Source organism: Lepisma saccharinum, chromosome 18, assembly GCF_977018435.1.
Source record: "Lepisma saccharinum chromosome 18, izLepSacc3.1, whole genome shotgun sequence".
In the NCBI taxonomy this organism is placed as follows: Eukaryota; Metazoa; Arthropoda; class Insecta; order Zygentoma; family Lepismatidae; genus Lepisma; species Lepisma saccharinum.
The window spans coordinates 3,566,855-3,585,458 of record NC_139246.1 but is presented as its reverse complement, the minus strand read 5'-3'; the positions used below and the strand labels follow the sequence as shown (position 1 = coordinate 3,585,458).

The 18,604-nt window shown below is 38.1% G+C and overlaps 1 protein-coding gene across 2 annotated transcripts; it reads right to left on the bottom strand.

Moving 5' to 3' along the window:
- Positions 1–280: 280 nt before the first annotated feature.
- LOC146002693 (retinol-binding protein pinta-like) lies at positions 281–17,990 on the bottom strand. Of its 2 annotated transcripts, none has more exons than XM_083140652.1 (7): positions 17,907–17,990; positions 16,091–16,251; positions 12,432–12,591; positions 10,202–10,473; positions 5,223–5,333; positions 4,987–5,092; positions 281–927 (listed from the first exon to the last, which is right to left on the bottom strand). In XM_083140652.1, exons 1-6 carry the CDS (start codon positions 17,978–17,980, stop codon positions 4,995–4,997), a joined length of 876 nt encoding a protein of 291 aa, XP_082996778.1. In that variant the 5' UTR covers positions 17,981–17,990; the 3' UTR covers positions 281–927; positions 4,987–4,994. The 2 variants fall into 2 exon arrangements, with proteins under 2 accessions (XP_082996778.1, XP_082996777.1); XM_083140651.1 differs by having other exon boundaries at positions 10,202–10,454.
- Between the last annotated feature and the right edge of the window lie 614 nt (positions 17,991–18,604).

Sequence of the window (18,604 nt, the reverse complement as noted above, 5' to 3'; positions counted from 1 at the left end):
ATGATTTTTAGTGGGGGATGCGCCATTGGCCTTGGGGAGCGGGTGGGCACCTCTGGGCCAACCACAGATATTTTCTTCATTACGTTTGCAACAACAAATGCAGCACAAATACAAGAATATTGTTGCTACTTGAGAAATATTGAGAAAAATGCATGCGCTTTTTATTCATTAGTTACACAATTAGTAATAAGTATTGCACTCTGTAAATGTAATTAGTAATCCTGATTAAGGTAAAACGGTTTTATTACATCATTACCAAAAGATATATATACAAGCTTGCAATCTAATATAACTTAGCAAAGGTTAATTACTAAAAATTACTAATGTTGTGGTCAAGTTAGTAGTTAAGTAACAAGTTTTAAATAAATATCATTCTTTGTGCTGAATGCAAATTGTGTGAATGAAAGTTAGGAATTCATGAAGACTAATAATAACTATTAAAAGAACACACTGACCATAAATATATGGTACAGTAATTGCTAACATGCGGATAAATTTGATTGTAATACCCATCCTTATATACATGTATGCTCTCTGAACGTCTAACATAAATTTCCATTGCCGTTTTCAAAAGGGAATTTATTTCTTAGTTTTACTAAGTATTATCAGAGTTTAGGATACCTTCCTCCAACTTTTCTGATTGTAGTTTCGTTATCACATACTATAACATTTCGATGACACATATAATAGTAATAGAGATAACATTAAAGGTTTTGGTAAACGGACAACACTCCTCACAACGAAGATTCAGTATTTTGGAGAATGTTTCTCTCTCCATGGGAATAATCATGGCGTAAATGTCTTGTGCTCTGGACATTTGACTGTATTACTTTTTGTGTTTAGGAGGTCGCTTACTTTCGTCTGCTTTCACATTCTCCTGCTCAAGTATCCAATCTCTGTAACTAACTGTCATCTTCTTGTATTGCACTGCAAAACATTTAATTTAGTACATTAAAATAGTGCATAACGGAAAACTTCAGAAATTTTGGATATAATTATAGAAGCAAAAAAGTCTCAAATGCTAATAATACAGTAAGAAAAGTCATTGGAGATCGCATTGTTTTTTTTTTAACATTCTACTTACTTTAACAAACGTTACTATGTTAGTATGTACACTCGTACCTGTTAAAGGAGGTGTTCAAAGTGTCGTCCTTGCATCTGGATACAATACTGTACGTGATTCCGCATTGAGTTTCGAATCCGGTTCATTTCAGAATTGGTCACAATCGTGTACAATTCTCTGTACTGAATGTATCCATCCTGTTTGATTACAACGCCACCTCTCGGAAATGTTCTGTTTTGTAAACCAAGAGCAAACCTCGTAACGCGCAAGGAGTAAAGCACTCGATGTTTACAAAATGCAAACACACATTCGCAAACATTATTAGCAACTAGGACGACGTTTACAAACAATGAAGTCAGTGGCGGCTTGTAACCACACATTCGCAATTATCTCGAAAACGGCTCGTTTGCAGACCCATGTTTACTGAGACTTTTTTGCTTCTATTGTCGTGTACTTTCAACTGTGTCAGTTTGCGCTATTACTTATGATACACCCTGTATAATTACTAAATACAAATTTACAATGGCAACAAAATATTCTACTCTGTGCATACATTCATCCAATACTCTTGATCGGTATTGTCTATCATGTATATAATCTAATAATTCGAGAAAGCTACAAAGAGTAACGATAATTTTTAGACTTTGTACAGTCCGAGACAAAACTGAGTTGTACATACAATATGGAAACGCACTTCTAGAGTTACGATTAACAGCAAAATATATACTAATGTAAGCTTACCTCTTCAATAAGTGTTTCTGAGAAATCAGAAGAATCCATTTACATTTCGTCTTTTGTTGTCATTGCACCATACTTGGACACAATTTAAATTAAGAGATTACGCGCTAAAAGCACTTCAGAAATAGAATACAAAACTTGAAAGTTTAATTAAAATCACTTGAAGTTATCGGATGTCATTATGAATTCATTTTATAACATGCAAAAGTGCAAGTAACTTTAATATGAAAATTATATTAATTTGTTCATTCGACAATGCAATGTACTCGTGTTCAGAAAAGCCTCGCGTAACTGAATGGTTAACTTTCTCGCCTTTGGTGTGTATCTTACATTATCCTTTCCCTTTGCTGGGAGAACAGTTCCAATGGAATACGAGGCGCAGGCCAGACAGGACTTGATCCTCGAAGAGCTACTGTGCCGCAGATTAATTTGAATTTCTTTTCGTGATCACAAAAATTAACTACTGCTTTGTAATATTGAAATATCAATGCAGTGTCAGTTTGTATAACGACGCACGCTTTTAGAAGCGATATCAGGCGGGGCAACTCAGAGGGTGTGCGTGGCGACCAGCCAATTGCAGGAGTGCAACGTTGTACAGTTAGGAGACTGCGGCGCGGAAGTTAAAAGCCGTGTTCTGTATTTTTCTTGCGCGCAAGAAGTTTTCATAAAACTCGCCTCTTTAAGGTTCATCAGAAAAAGGGGAAAGACATTTTGAACCTGACTGTCTAAGTCCCATGACTTTCCGTCGCCTACAGCCGGAGTCATCGCTCCTTGAAGAAACAAGGGAAACCATCACCTTTCATTTCCTTCCGCCTGTTTTTTTCGTTGCCACCGAGTTGACGCAGCTGAGTTTTTGTGTCTAGGGAAAACTGTGGGTGTTAAATTCGTCTCGATATAAACAATGATCCTTCATTGTTCTGGGCGTTCTCGAACATTGAAAGTCTGGATCAGTTTTAGTTCAGCGTTTCGTAGCAAGGCCGGTGTAAAATTATTCGCTTATCGTTCACTCGTGCGCCACAAAGAACAGTCGTGAGAAGATGAAATACAGCCCTTTCGTGCAATAGTGTTGTGTTCCGTGTGTTCTTTTTATTTTAAATAATGTCACTCTCGAAACCTAGCACCAGTAGTACAGGCACAAGGGTAAAATAATACATTCACAAGGGAGCAATAAAATTTTTAAAGTGTATTCGTACTTCAAGGAATTGGCGTCTGAAGAAGTGAGTGCTGAAACAGTGTTTTCACATAGTAGAGAACTTACGGCTAAAGCATGTGGTGTAAGTGTTCATACTGTGTCGCGTATTGTAAAACAGGGTAAAATATCTACCACAGAAATCGGTGAACCCCTATTTAAATCTCCTGGGAAACATGCCAGAAAACAGAAAAGTATTACTAGCTTAGATGACTTCGAAAAAAATTTACTCCGTCGTACAATATTTGATATGTATGACAATGGCGAATATCCTTCTATCAAGAAACTTGAGCGTGTCATGAGGGAAAAGAATTAACTACACAGGTTCCTCTACTTCTATGGGGTTAATACTAAACCGCTTTGGCCACAAATATAAAAAAAACAACGATGGGCGTAAATTTCTGTTAGAAAGGGGTGATATAGTTGCCGCGAGAATTAAATTTTTGAGATCTAACTTGCGCTAGCAGTTCGTTTGGCAACAGCGCAGTAGCACTGGCTGGGTATTGGCCGAACTCATGTTCCTTCTAAAAGCGTACGCCGTATAGGTATATCATAAAGAAACCATTCGCTTCACAAGTAACAATATGGTCAAAGGATTAATACTGTACTAAACATGTGGACCAAATACTATACTGATATTTGTACTAACTGAATGGTACTTAAAAAAGTCTCGAAGCTTTCCTGGCGACGAAAAACGAATAGATTATCTCGAGCTACCTACCAGCTGAGTTTAGGAAGGATATCCAATCTTTCGAGAGCTAAGGTCACTCACATCTTCGGGGTAGTGACTTCTCTCCAGAACTCACCTGGTCGATACCCCGAGAACCTCTATGAATAGTACTTTTCGTCATGCCCAATTGATTTTCTGTTTCACATTTTGTAAAAGTGTCGCGATGTTTTTAGTTGGTCGTTTATAGGCATCTTGACATCAACACGCCCTCTGTAAAGTGTTGTAGCCGTGTATCCACTAAAATCCTCAATTCTAACCCAGGATGCTTGAATTCAAGACATCAAGTTCATATACAAAGTGCGTGCCCACATAGCAGTTTCGTTTGCGTAGAACTGCATATTGTTCTACGCATTGGAAATGGAAATTCTGAAGATGAGTTAACGATGCAGGTTTTTAGGAGCATGGCGAAAGATGTTCAATGCAAAGTTGATGTACTTCATAAAGAAGTGTTGGAACTACAAATAAATAAGAAAAAGAAAGATAAAATAGCGACAGAAGACAAAGGAACAGAAAAGACAAAGCTAAGAAAAACGAGAGAAATAAAAATGGCGCAAAAAGAACGCATGTTTTTGGAATAAGTGTAATGTCGTTGATTTTGAAGATACAAACGTTTTATCAACACCAAAACCATCGGTAAGAAATGCAGTTTGGATAGGTATACAGTGGTGATTTAAGTATGGGAGATGATATCTCCTCAGAGGCTCTGGATGTGTGTACAGCAACAAGGACGTCATCTTTCCGACATCATCTCCCATACTTAAATTATCACTGTATACCTATCCAAACTACATTTCTTACCGATGGTTTTGGTGTTGATAAAACGTTTGTATCTTCAAAATCAACGCCATTATGCTTATTCCAAAAACATGCGTTCTTCTTGCGCCACCTTATATAAAGTGCAGAAAGGAGAATAAGGAAATATATACAAGGAAGAGAAAAAGAAAGACATTTGAATTCGTTGAGGAGAGCGAAGAATAGACGAGGAAATTAATGAGGGGAAGAGAAAGACAAAGAACATGAGATAATTTGAAGAGGCAAGGAGGAATATTATAGCAGAGAAAAAGAGCTGAGAGAAAACAAAGATAACAGAACGAAATAAAACGAATGGCAATTAAAGAGAATTCGAGAGCTGTTAGCAATAGACACTGCTGTCACAAGTAGCCAAACACACTCCTCTGTAATAAGATCTTTAGTTAACTGCGAATACATGTATCAGAGCACCGTGCAATTCAATATTAGTAACTGACTCTAAATTGAATATCTTACCGTCTAAGTCATACACTGAGCCAGCTTCCCCTCCTAGTTCCGAGGGGAGGATCTCCCTCGGGATGTGCTTGTAGAGTTCCGTAACATCGTCTCCGCACACGTCGACCTGTAATAATTCAAGATCTCATTAAAAATGGTTCCAGAGAAAGATGCTAGTCAAGAATATGGTATAATTGCTTGCTAATTTTAATTTTAAACATCCTAGCTAGAAGCTCTTGTGCCACACTGCAACTTACCCTGCTTCTGATCTTCTTGGTCAAGAATGCCTTCAGAAAAGTCACAATCCTCATCACCCAGACGTGAGATCTGAAGAAAATTATTTTCTTTATTCTTTGGGGATGGGCATCCTGAAATTGAAGAATTCAGATTAAAACGAAGAAAATACTATTTTACAAACAAAACCCAAAGTGTGTATATTGGCACAAAATGCATAATGATTATGCTTCCTATGGACACAGTAAAATGCATATAGTGATGTCGATGCACTTAAATACATCAAAATAAGTGTTTGCCATAGGAAAGTATACAAGTATTCGCAATAGAAGATGAGTTTTCAATAGAACTTTCGATTGATGTAGTAAAAAAATACATCAATTTGAAAGATAAGGTTCGACTATTTCAAAATGCACCAAGAAATGGATATTTAACTGTGCCAATGGGTGAACCAAATGGTGATGTTCTTCCTACTCATTTCGAGTTCTATGTTTAATCACTTATTTAAAGTGACGATGCATTCATCAAATGTAAGTATTTCGATCATGGGAACATACATTTTTATATTATTTGCTGCACTTTATATTAAAAATAATCAGAGAGGACCAGCAATTTAGGGCTACAATTAATTGAAATTAATTTATACAATTTAATAAATGTATAGAATTCGAGGAAACTTTCACTGATTAAATAATATTGTGGCTATGCTGTACAAAAGTAATACATATTATGCGCTGTGTAATCACTGTTCAAATTGTTCATAGTTTGTTAAAATTAGTAACTTCCGATACCAAGATTCCTCGTAATCTTATGTGTCATTTGTAATACTTCAAAACTTTTTTATGTAGTGAGACTCCTATCTCAAAATTTTAATATTATATACAATTTCACATGTGATTAATATTTAATAACACTTACAGACATACAGAAAATATAAATTCTATATCTAAATTAAAGGGTTCGGATGTGAAACATGGTAAGTGATATTTTGGTCATTTTTGAGTTACAAAGTATAATGTGCCATCCTTCAATTTTCGAGTGAAATTGCCATGTCATACAATTTGCATTGGACTCAGTGAAGTCTTCTGAAATTGGTAAACGCAACACGAAAACAATTTATCTAAAGCATAGCTTCTAATAACCTTTTTCTCTTATTGAACTTAGAAGTTACCAAAATTTCACTTACCATGTTTTAGACCCGAGCTCTTCAATTCATATCCAACAAAAAGTACTGGGAATTTTTCATCTGGTGAGGTGTAAGTTCGAATTTTGTGGGGAGCAAGGGTACATTTGGAGCCAAAAATACCAAACAATGGGCCTCTGCGAAGAATTTTAGAATGTCTATTGAGGAAATCTTTGGGGTGTTGGGGAGGTGTTAGGGATGTGTGTGGATAAATCACTGAATACAATCAAAGTATTAGTATTGTAATAAGAGGAATTTTAAAATCAGCTTTAAATTAATATTTGATGCACTTTCGGACTTCAAATATTGAGTTAAATCCAGGGGCCAGCAAAAAAAGGGAAGGCAAGTTGTGGTACATGAAAGGTTAAGATCCATTGATTTAAAGTGTAACTGACCAGGTGAAATCAGCTACCAAGGCTTTCTACAGCGTATAAAATTTACATCGTACAAATTTTGAAATGAGGTAACAAGGAAAAACTGATTAAAAATTATACAAATTACATTTAAAGATTCGTAGTTCGTATTTCTGATTGAAACAAATTTCGCATATTTAAGGATATCTCAGGTAGGTCTTATATCTGAAGAACTTCTTTAAAAACGTACAATCACTACTACTTTGGGACACAGAAAATTCCAGCAGTATATTACCAGAATATACCTCTGTTAAGTGTAAATTTCTCCGACGCATATTCTGACATTTTTGTCTTTTTTTAAAAAAACAGAAAGCTTTGAATGGCGCCAAGTCTATCTCTCGCGACGGGCCTGGTAGAATTTGACATATTCACAGATACATGAGTGCACAGAAGAAAGAAAGAAATACATCAAGAGTGCATAACTTAGTATAAATATTATGTTTATAGATGTATATTTTCTATTCTTTCTTCTATGCATCGCAACGGTCTCCAGTTGGACTCTAGTCCTTACAAAGTTAGTCCGCTGGTCCTTGTGTCGGGAACATGAGAGACTATTTAATTCTCTAGGGCTTGCTGGGTTTAAAACACAACACGGTTTTCAAAGTTAGACACAGTTTTATAATTACTTATATCTCCTATCGTATGTGGACTTACAAGCAACGTACAGATTTACTCACGTTTCTTTGCTTTGTCGCCTGAAGGGGTGAAAAAAACAATTCTAACAGCATTTCAAATCACAATCGCTAACATACAACTTCAAATAGTATTAACGTTGGACAAAACAAATGAAAATACACGAAAGTTTCTGCAAGTAATCATTTTTTCAGCGTATCGTCAAAAAGAACGAAATTAAAGTGTAAATCAGCAAACCTGAGACCTTCTGTAAACAAACCGTCTCACCGATTCGATGTATCACTGAACACGGAGACCTTCCCGCACGCATAGAACTCGCCATGTTTAAAAGTGGCACTATTTCCTTGCTGTTCACATGATTATTTTTAGAAAATAACCAATGTTATAAAATATCATTATGTACACAAATCTTTAAGCTCATTGAAATTTACAATGCATATTCCTACAAAATGTTCACACTTATATTGTCTTGCCATGTCACCAAGTTATTTTACGAAGTGCACTATATTTGGCGGAACAAAAATCGTTATTAGGATGCTTGTCAAAGTTTCCAACCGCAATAAATTTACGAACTTCTTGTCTTGTTTTGATCATCATCATCAATATATTTATTGGACTTACAGCAATGCATATGGCTGTTTATGCCCATTATATATTTTATTTACATAAGATACAATTTACATAAAATCTAGAAACAAATTTCAAATACACTCCTACATATACGAGTATCAAACCTTAGAAATATACTCTATGTGATCAGAAGTATCCGGACACCCACCTGAAAATAAAGTACAAGTTTGCGCAACCCTCCATCGGGAACACTGGCAGTCAATACAGTGTTGACCCACCCTTAGCCTTGATGACAGCGTTCACTATCACAGGCATACTTTTAATCAGGTGCCAGAAGGTTTCCTGAGGAATCGCAGCCCATTCCTTGAAGAGCGCCAAAATGAGAAGAGGTATTGATGTGGATCGGTGTGGTCTAGCACGAAGTCTGCATTCCAAAACATCCCAGAGATGTTCTATGGGATGCAAATCAGGACTCTGAACAGGCTAGTTCATTAGTGGGACGACGTTGTCGTCAAATCACTCCCCCACAAGCCCTGCAGTATGGACGGGTGCTCGGTCGTGTTGAAAGACACAATGGTCATCCCCGAACTGGTCTTTGACGGTAGGCAGCATGAAAGCAGTTAAAATGTCAACATAAGCTTGTGCTGTGACATTGTCATGTAAAGCAACAAGGGGGCCAAGCCCCCTCCAGGAGAAACATGACCAAACTGTAACCCCGCCACCTCCGAATTTCACTGTCGCCACTATACAGGCTGGTAGGTGTCGTGCACTAGGCATTCGCCACACCCACACCCTACCATCGGGTCGCCACATTGTGTACTGTGAGTCATCACTCCACACCACGGTTTTCCACTGTTCTATGGTCCAGTTTCGACGCTCCTTGTACAACACAAGGCGGGGTTTGGCATCTATCTGTTTGATGATTGACTTTTGGGCAGCTGCTCGGCCATGGAAACCAAGTTGCCGCACCTTGCGCCAAACAGTAATGGTGCTTGGAGTAGATCCTGATGCAGTTCGGAATTCCTGCGTGATGGTGGCGATGGATGATTGGCGATAATGCTGTACGACCCCCTTCAATACTCGATGGTCTCTGGAGGTCAACATGGGAGGTTGGCCTGCACGCTTTTGAGTTGTACACATCCCTTCACTATAACATCGGAAACACTGGACAGAGGGATGTTTAGGAGGGTGGAAATCTCACACACAGACGTCCTACACAAGTGGCACCCAACCAACTGACCACGTTGAAAGTCTGTGAGTTCCTCAGACCATCCCATACTGCTGTCCCACAGTGTCTGCAGATTACTGAGTTCGCTGACTATGTGTTCCACGCGGTAGATGGCAGTACTGTGTCACCCTATATGATAAACACACGTTTCGCGATGTGTCCGGATACTTTTGATCACATAGAGTACATTACCATGTTATGTCATTTTGTCTAAAAAGATGCAATTAAAATATATTCAATTCGCATGCAAGAAAGAAGTCAAATTTATGGTAAATGATTACTGGTGCAAAGAGTTGACCATAAAGGTGAAGCAATAAGTACAAAAGAAAGAGCATTGGGTTTAAAGTGAGACGTCATTTGCGGCAGCGTATCCCATACTACAAATTGGCCGTTGCTTTACCTTACGTAATGAATCCTGTGACAACGCTGGATTTTCGTGTGGATTATTTTACTTCTACGAGTTTGTAATGCTTTCTGCATGCACGTGGTTTTGTTTACAGAAGGTCTCAGGGTTGGTGTTTAAAACTATAATTCTATTATTTCGTCAGGTGAAAACATTCAGGCGAGTTCATACACTTCCTCTGCCATAATGGAAAAGTGACGTCTACACCAACAGATTATGACGCATTTCAAAACATAAGTACAAGTTCCAATAACAACTTTACCAGTCTAACCATAGTTGTCTGTGATATTCGGACCATTATTTGAAATAACAAACGTTTAAAAATCTTAACATTTTACAAATATAAAAATCTTAAACACTCAGGTTCGTTGCAGCATAGTAAGTGTACATTATGTTCAATAAAAGTGGTAGATGAATTCTGTGCTGAAGTAATAAATAATAATGTACGGAATAAACATAAGTAAATATCTGCTTTAAGTTGTATGTTTTTAACTAAGTGCTTTTTCCCGAACATCCTAGATTTAATACTTACTAATAAGCCAAGCGTTTTTGAGAAAGCTTGTAGAACTCACCTGCAGGCATGCTACGAATCTCTTGATCTGCCTTATCCTGATTTTCAAAATATGTCTGATCCCGAACTCCGAGACGTCCAGCACGAAGATGTTCCCCGTGGCGTAATCGTCCAGCAGCAGCTGGAGGTCCAGCACCGTCAGCCCCCACTTGGTCATCTCGTCGAAGTCGAATTTGGCAGGGTCGAACCCGTCGAAACCCATCACCCACACCCTGAAGCCCTCCGGGGTCAGCTTCGGCATCGGAGGGATGTGGCTGAAAGGGAAAGGGGCAACTGACGCTCGTTCAATCAGATTGATCGATTGATTAGATGTTTTAAGCCCAATTTATGCACAGTAAGGGTAATCGGGACTGGATCTACAGTTTAAAGTGGGATCCGAACCACTATGTGCCTCCACTAGGTGTCGAACCCGGAACACCTTGATAACAAGGCGACGAAGCTACCACTGCGACATCGGGGAGGCATATTATTGAACTAGTAGAAAACTTGACGGAATTTCCATTGCCCGATCAACTCAATGAACGCGTGCGGCAAGAAATGTGATCTACCTACCTCCAACGAATAAAGCTAACGAAATCAACTCTTCTTGCCAGGACGGCATGTTTTCGTAGTTCATGAGCAGAGCAACGGAGCTAATCGAGGATTTTTTTTTTGTAAAACCTCTGCTCTGCAGCAGACAATGGTGTAAACAGGTACAGAACGGGCTAATTAAAAATAGAACTTCAGACATGAAATAGGATGCAATTGTTTCAAAGGAAATTTTCTCCAGAATGATTTTTCAGTTGCATAATATATGCTTTCAATTCTATTTTCTTTGGGAGGATAAAAACAATCCTGGCAGAGATTTTTTTAAATTCTGCTCCCGGAGATAAACAGTTTTGTAGGGGGAAATCCCCAATACACCCCTTCCCGGTTACTTTGCACACTGCCCAAAAGACTCATGCTGACTATCTATGAACACTTTTGATTGACTGCTGAAAGTTAGTGAAGAGGTAAATTTCTATGTTGAAAGTTGGCAATGAGTCATAGGGACGAAAAGTTGACAAGCGCATTCCGACAATGAAGACAAGATTTACTAGTTCTCTAGTACAGCGGGATCCATGAGAATTACCATGCAAATTGTCCATCACCATGTTCGTGCACTTTATTTGACCCAATAACAGCTTCAAGAATTAAAAGAAAACTCAAAACAAGCTGTTGACAACTTCTTCACTAGCATACATAAAAATCCATCGCTTAAAAACACATAGGATGTAAGAGAAAAATTAATGAAAATAGTCATGGACAATTTGCACGGCAATACTCATGGCTGCCTCTGTACTCCCACAATATGTGAACGTCGTCGTCTTGTAATCAAGGAGTTCCGGGTTTGATAACCGGGGAGGAACATTGCACAGTGGTCGGATCCCACTTTAAACTGTGGATCCAGTCCTGATTAGCCCACGTGTGCAAAGAATTAACTTAAAAAACAAACTTTGTTAAAAATGTATCATCAGAATTGCATTCGTCCTATGGACTGGCAGATGTTTGTGACAACAATCTCCGCAGGAGAGTTTTATCTATTGCCTTCAAAATGACCTTACACATATTATACCTGAAATATTAATAGGTTCAACATTTTCCAACAACAACACCCTTTGCAGTGATTCTGGTTGAGAAAATTTCCACAGCAAAAGTTAAAAAATAGACGAAACCTCACAGAGCAATGGAATAGTATGCCAGGTACCATGATTAGTCCTGTATGAACCTACATTGTCTACCTCGGTCTACACAGAGTGTTCCGCTTAGAGGGATTGGGAAATAATTGATAATTTGAAGTGTAAATAATGGTTTATTAAAACACCTTATACATACTTTGATGTAGAAACTCTTCTAGTTTAGCAAAATGGTTAATGCAACTTGATGTGTGCGCCTTGAGTTGGCTGCAGACTTCTAAACGGCATTCAAATCTCCCGCCAAGTGTCGCGTGTCTGTTGTTCTACTGAATAGTGCCAGGCTTGTTCCCGCATTTCACACTGGCGTGCATGCGCAAGCACATGTATTCACTATTGGTGTATAAACTCGGAGAGTTTCTGTGTCTTGTAAAATGAAAATCACAACAATATCTTCCTCTGTTCTTAAACCGTGAGCATTTATTTCTTTATCCCTCTAAAAGTGGAACACGCTGTAGTTAATTTGAGACATTGTTTAAACGACGGTTTGTAGTTGAATAGCTTGATCTGTGTACTGACCCGTATTTGAAGTACTGCTGTATCTCTGGGGACAAGGGGTCCCTGTTGCTGAAGAACTCCGGCACGGAGGCCCTCATGGTGAGGTACATGTCCAGCTTCTCCTTCGTTCTTTCCAGGTTGTACTTGCAACCCCGGAAGAAGTTTCGCAGGAAGCGACTGTCTGCAAACAAAATCATAGATGAGCTATGTATGTTTAAGTGTTAAGATGTAAATTTATATTATTATCTGTTAAAATATATTATCTGTGCAGTTTCAATGGAACGAATGGTGCAAGGTTAGATTTAAGTTTGTGGGTAATACTTATAGATGGATTGCAGAATTTAAATCCAAGGACACTTGGTTCAATTCATACACACTCCCACGGCAAGTCATAGTTTTTATTTATAGACTAAGAACAGGACATGTGCGTACACCAGCACATTTAGCAAAAAGAAATATTAAAGCTCAAGAAAATTGTAAATGTGGCAATAATAATCCTGATTCGCAACATTTATTCCTAGAATGTCCAAATTTTTCAAATCAACAAATCACACTCTACAAAGGTATACAACGTTTGAAAATTCCATTTCCCATATCACTCTCATCCATTCTAACAGATTTATCCCCTTCACTAATATGGATTCTGTATGCATATGCTCGAAAATGTAGGCTCGAAATATAAAGTGATATATATTAAATAAAAAAAGAAACAGCAAAAGGATAAAAAGTAAATTATTCATAATAATCATTTTATGTTTGTGATTCTAATGATTTGAGAGATTAACTATCAATTTTAGAAGAAAATTATTAAAACAAATACAAAACAGTAACGATGTCCAAAGTCAACAAGATAATGCTGACAGGGACAGTCAAAAGAAGAACAAGAAGAACACTGAAGTTTCACTCTTCACATGAAAGTTGAAGGAAAACTGGACGGAATGGTGCAAAGGTGAATTTCAAAATGCAGGCAGCTTTTATCAGAGAATAGCTAATTTCAATAGAACGAGGCCTTGGTTTACAAAAGTTCAAGGTTCACGGAATGTGATAGTATTACTAAATCGTATTAGGTCAGGACATACAACTACTAAAAGTCATTTACAAAAGATCCGGATTGTACAAAACCCAAACTGTACATGTGGCAACAAGGAAGATATACACCATATCATATTTGAGTGTAATAGATACACACAAGAAGGAGAGACATTCTATAAAACTCTTATAAACTGTGAAATTCCTTTTCCTCGGTGTTCGAAATCTTTGATTTGTGAACCTAACCTTACAGTTGGATATATATTGTTATCTTTTTTTTAGAAAATGTGGCTTAACTATTTAGTAGAAAAAATGTTCATAGTATATTTTAATAATAATGTACTAAAAAATGTAAGTTTATGTACAGTACATATATACGTAGATATGGGAAAAACTGCTTAGCGGTAATCCCAAGTAAAATGTAAATAAATAAATAAACTCTTCACATGTGTATTTCTGTTGACGTCATGAAAATTAAGACATAACACAAGGTTAATTTCATTATTATTCAAGTATCACTTATTATGTAAAATTAAAGGCGTAACTATAGAGAATTTGGAATTATTAATAAAAACATTAGTTTATGGCTTTTAGATAACGTAGTTAGTGCTAAAAATGCGCAACAGACGATCCATTAATGTTATTTATAGTAGAAGTGAGAATTTATGCGAGGTTCAGTATGATATAGCATTACACCATAAGAAAACTAAATTAATTCTAATTTCATTCTGATTGTCTCATTGATCGTTTCTATATCTTAAGCTCTGAGTTATCCTACTTCATTTCTGAAACAAACCTTAATTTCAAGATTCAATTTATGATAATTTTCATAGCCTTTGCATTGTTCCATAATCACAGTAAATAATGTGCATGGTGTGACATTCGTCACAGGCAAAAAAACTGTTTATAAAAAAAAGTATGTCATTTTTTTAGAAAGCAAAAGCATCAAAATGTCAAATAACGTTTTCTTTGTGAAAATAGAATGAAATTGTTTTGGTAAACCCATATATTTCTCAGAGTTGTTTAAAAGACTGAGAAAGGTCTTAAAGTCATGTCTCAGAAGTGTCACACCTGTCACAATGAAAATGCCCTATACCTTTTCTGAAGATAAGAGATGAAAATATACGTACTAACAGGTTAACGACCAGATAATTTATGAGTCACTTTTATCTTCAATGTGAACTTGGGATATTATACATTATCCATCTAGTCGTAAAGCACAGATAATATTTCTTAACCTTATAGCAATTTTACCAGCATTAACATTAGACATTACCTGCAGTAGCCACAGGGAGAAGGATCCATGAGGAAGAATCGTGATCAGATGAAAGGACAACACAAAGATAGTACACAACACAGGCACATAGAGGATTATACTGGAGACGCCAGAGTATAGATGTTAGACTTCAAGATTCAGTTCAGGTGTGCTTCGTGGAAGTGAGGTTGGCATTCGGAAGTCTTTGGAAAAGGGTAATCCCTTACACCCCACAGACAGAATGTAACTCAAAGGCTAAGCACCGGGCAATAAGGTGGAAGTTGTTAAGAGTACGTATTCTATACAATACGGACAGACGAATCTAGTGATCCCATTTCTTCGCCACACTGACACTGTCAGGAAGGAGAGAAACAAGTAGCCCAGTGGGGAAGCAGGAGTTTGACCTTGAAACGCCGATTCTACGAGACAGAGTATAGATGCGTCAAGCGTCTCCACACCTGTCTTTTCTACCAGCGACAAAATAGGGTAACTTCCACACATCCACAACTGCGACGAACAATTATGAGTGATTGTGCCACCTCGCACCCCCCTCTCTCTCTGTAGCAGCTACAGTGTTGCAAACTTTTATGTTAATCTGTGACCATGAGTTGTTATATCGGGTAGCCACAATTGAAGTTGCCTACTCAGGGCCGTCTGGAGCAGCTTCGAAGTATCGGATTGCGCTCAAACTTGGTATAGAGGCTATGAGGAGCGATTGCCGACGAAAAATAAAATAGTTCAAATTTTCAACACCAGGTGGAAATGTGGCGCTTAAAATATGGCGTACAGTGAACATCACGAGAAACACTTCGTATGATCACACTGTCTTATCCTTTAAAAGGGTCGTTCGACTTTAAAGAGCGCATATTGAACACTGCTATCGACATAAAACTCAAATTACTAATTGTTGTTACTTCAGCGTCACATTTCAACCTGGTGGTGAAAATTTGAACTACATCTTTTCATCAGCTTCACCTCCCCATGGTCTCCGTGGACTCTGTATCAAGTTTCACCGCAATCCGGTTTTCGACCGGACTGTACAGGGCTCTGAGTAGGGGAAATTTAATTCTAAGCGCCACCTTTCCACCTGGTGGTGAAAATTTGAACTATAGTTTTTTCGTCGGCATTCGTTTCCCCATGGCCTCCATTGCCTCTGTACCAAGTTTCAGCCAATCCGATGCTTCGAACTGGCTCCAGAGGGCTCTGAATAGGGTAAATTCAATTGCGGCCACCTGATATGAGATATACGTGTACAGTGTTGCAAACTTCAATCTTAATTTGTGCCCAGAAATGGATATATGAGAGGCACATGCTCCGGATAGAATGTATCAATGAGTACAATGGAAAGCATAATCTACCAACACGTTTTCTGACACAAACTGGTAAGGCAACGAACCTAAAGTTGAAGGGAGATGTGGTTCCGACGCCAGCCATTCCTTCAGCTCCTTCAGCCCCTTCTGAACATGAGCAGAGTCCACGTTCAGCTCCGTCTTGTACTGCAGTTCTTCCTCTATAGATGGCGTTGAGAAGTACATGGTCTCCTTGCAGTACTGGACACTGGAATAAGCAAATGGAAAATTAATATCTTTCCCAGTTACATCGCAATATTAAAAGCAAACACAAAATATTTTTTATGGCCGATTTAAGAAGTCTGGCAAAATTCCAGGCCTAAGTTTTTGTATGTTGTACAAACACTTTTATAATTTTGATAGTCAATTGAGTAACGTTTCCTCTCGTAATCCAGAGGGCCCAGATTTCATACCTGGTGGGTAGGTAGGTAAAGGTAAAGTTCCCCGTGCATACAGCACCGTTTGATGATGGGGGATGGGGGTGTAGGGCCCTACACATTCTCGATCTCGGTTATTTTGGAGGTGATGTGATCAGCACCACGCTCCGTACGCCTTTAAAGAAATAGTAACATAAATGGAGAAAAAATAATTCAAGGAAGCTAACGTGGGGTTAGCTACAACCAATGCGGAAGCTTAATGATGCTTTATAATGCTTACGTTAGAGTGAAAATTGAATACGCAAGCATAGCGTGGCACCCTCAAACCCAGCAAGATATGAACAAAATAGAACAAATTCAAAGTAAATTCTTAAGACACTTAAAGTACAAACTAGATGGTATATACCCTCAAGTGGAATCCCGTGAGAACCTTCTCAGATATTTTAACTTAACAACTCTCAACAACAGACGCATCAAGCATCAGCTCATTTTCCTCCACAAAATTTTAAATAATCTCATTGAAGCTCCTTTCGCCCTGTCGACTTCTACGTCCCCTCAAGCAAATTACGACCAAGGAGGCAACTCTTCAGCCTCCGTCGTAATAGAACCAACGCTCTGACAATATCCCCAATTTGGAATATGTGTAAAACATTTAATGATACCATCAAAAGTGAAAACAGTGTGGACTTATTTTACCCGACCGCAATTTTGAAAAGGAGTATACTAAAATTACATAAATTACGATAGAACCTAAGACTTGTATGTTTGTTAAATGTTTTCTGTCTATATACTACATTCATCTGTGCAATATTTCATTAATGTTATCACAAAATTATTGTATAATGAACGCCATTAATGGGTAATATACCTGTTGCGTTCAATCTCTGAAATAAATAAATAAATAAAATGCTGCACAATTACGTTATGCCGTAAAGCGGAAATGATTGGGTCCCATTTATACGAGCCACACAGTGAACTAATTCGACTACAGCGCCATAAATAACTAACGATGATTTGGTCTTGTTTCCATGTTTAATGAAACACTAAAATGCTGCCCAATACAATAAATGTAACGTATCCAGCCTCTGACAGGATCTTCTTCAGACATAGATTCACAATAAATTCTTGTTGCAATTTATTGTGAATCTTTGTCTGAAGAAAACCCTGTTGGAGGGTGGAAACGTTACGTTTATTGTATTTTTTTACAATAAATTTTGTCTTAGTCAGAATTTTAGTGTTTTGTTTGATTTGGTTTCATTCACTTCGCTCTTGTGCCACATTTTGCTAATCGCGAAGATGAGGATGAGTGACGATATGATGAAAATGATGAAGGGACACGCACAAAGAACACCCACGCCAAGGCCGAGATTCGATCCAGGGACCTCCGGCGCCGAAGCGCGCTGTTCTAACAACTCCGCCAAAGAGATCGGCTAAATAACTAACAACAACTACTAAAAGGAAACGATACCAGCCAGCCAGAACGTACCCAGTCGTACGAAAGAACACAAACTCAGACGTGAATGCCTTGTTTAGCAGCAGAGGACACTCTGTGTCGCCCATAAGAACCGAAGTGCTCTTCACCCTTGACGAATTATTCGAAGTTTGTTTGCAGCAGAACCAATGCTCATGTGATAACGTATGTGGGCCAATAACCTCAGCCACCAGGGGGCACTTTGTACTTCACAAGTGACACGGAGACACAGTTTTTTCCACCAGGAAGCGGAAGGACTTTCATTGCAGTTAGTCCTCGATTGACCTTTCATGATAACCTCTGCTTTGCACTGCTAACACAGAACGTACTCGCAAAGGTTGGGTGTTATGCAACAGGCACTTCTGCTCTGAAAGTTCTGGTGATGTATCAAAGATGCGGCTCCTGTGATTCTGGGACTGGGCTATCACAAAGTGTGAAGCTTGAAATAAACTAGCAAGACTGATCAGGTCCACAATGAACTGAAACGACCTTTGAGAACTGAGCGTTCCGACGAAAGCAGCCAATATTTTGATGGCATAATGGTAACTTTGTCGCCTTAGGTGGAGGCACATAGTGGTTCGGATCCCAATTCAAACTGTAGGTCCAGTCCCGAATAGCCTTACTGTGCATAAAGTGGACTTAAAACAAACACAACATTTAAAGTTAAAGTCAAATAATAATATAGATTAAATTTATTATTGTGGAAAAATTGT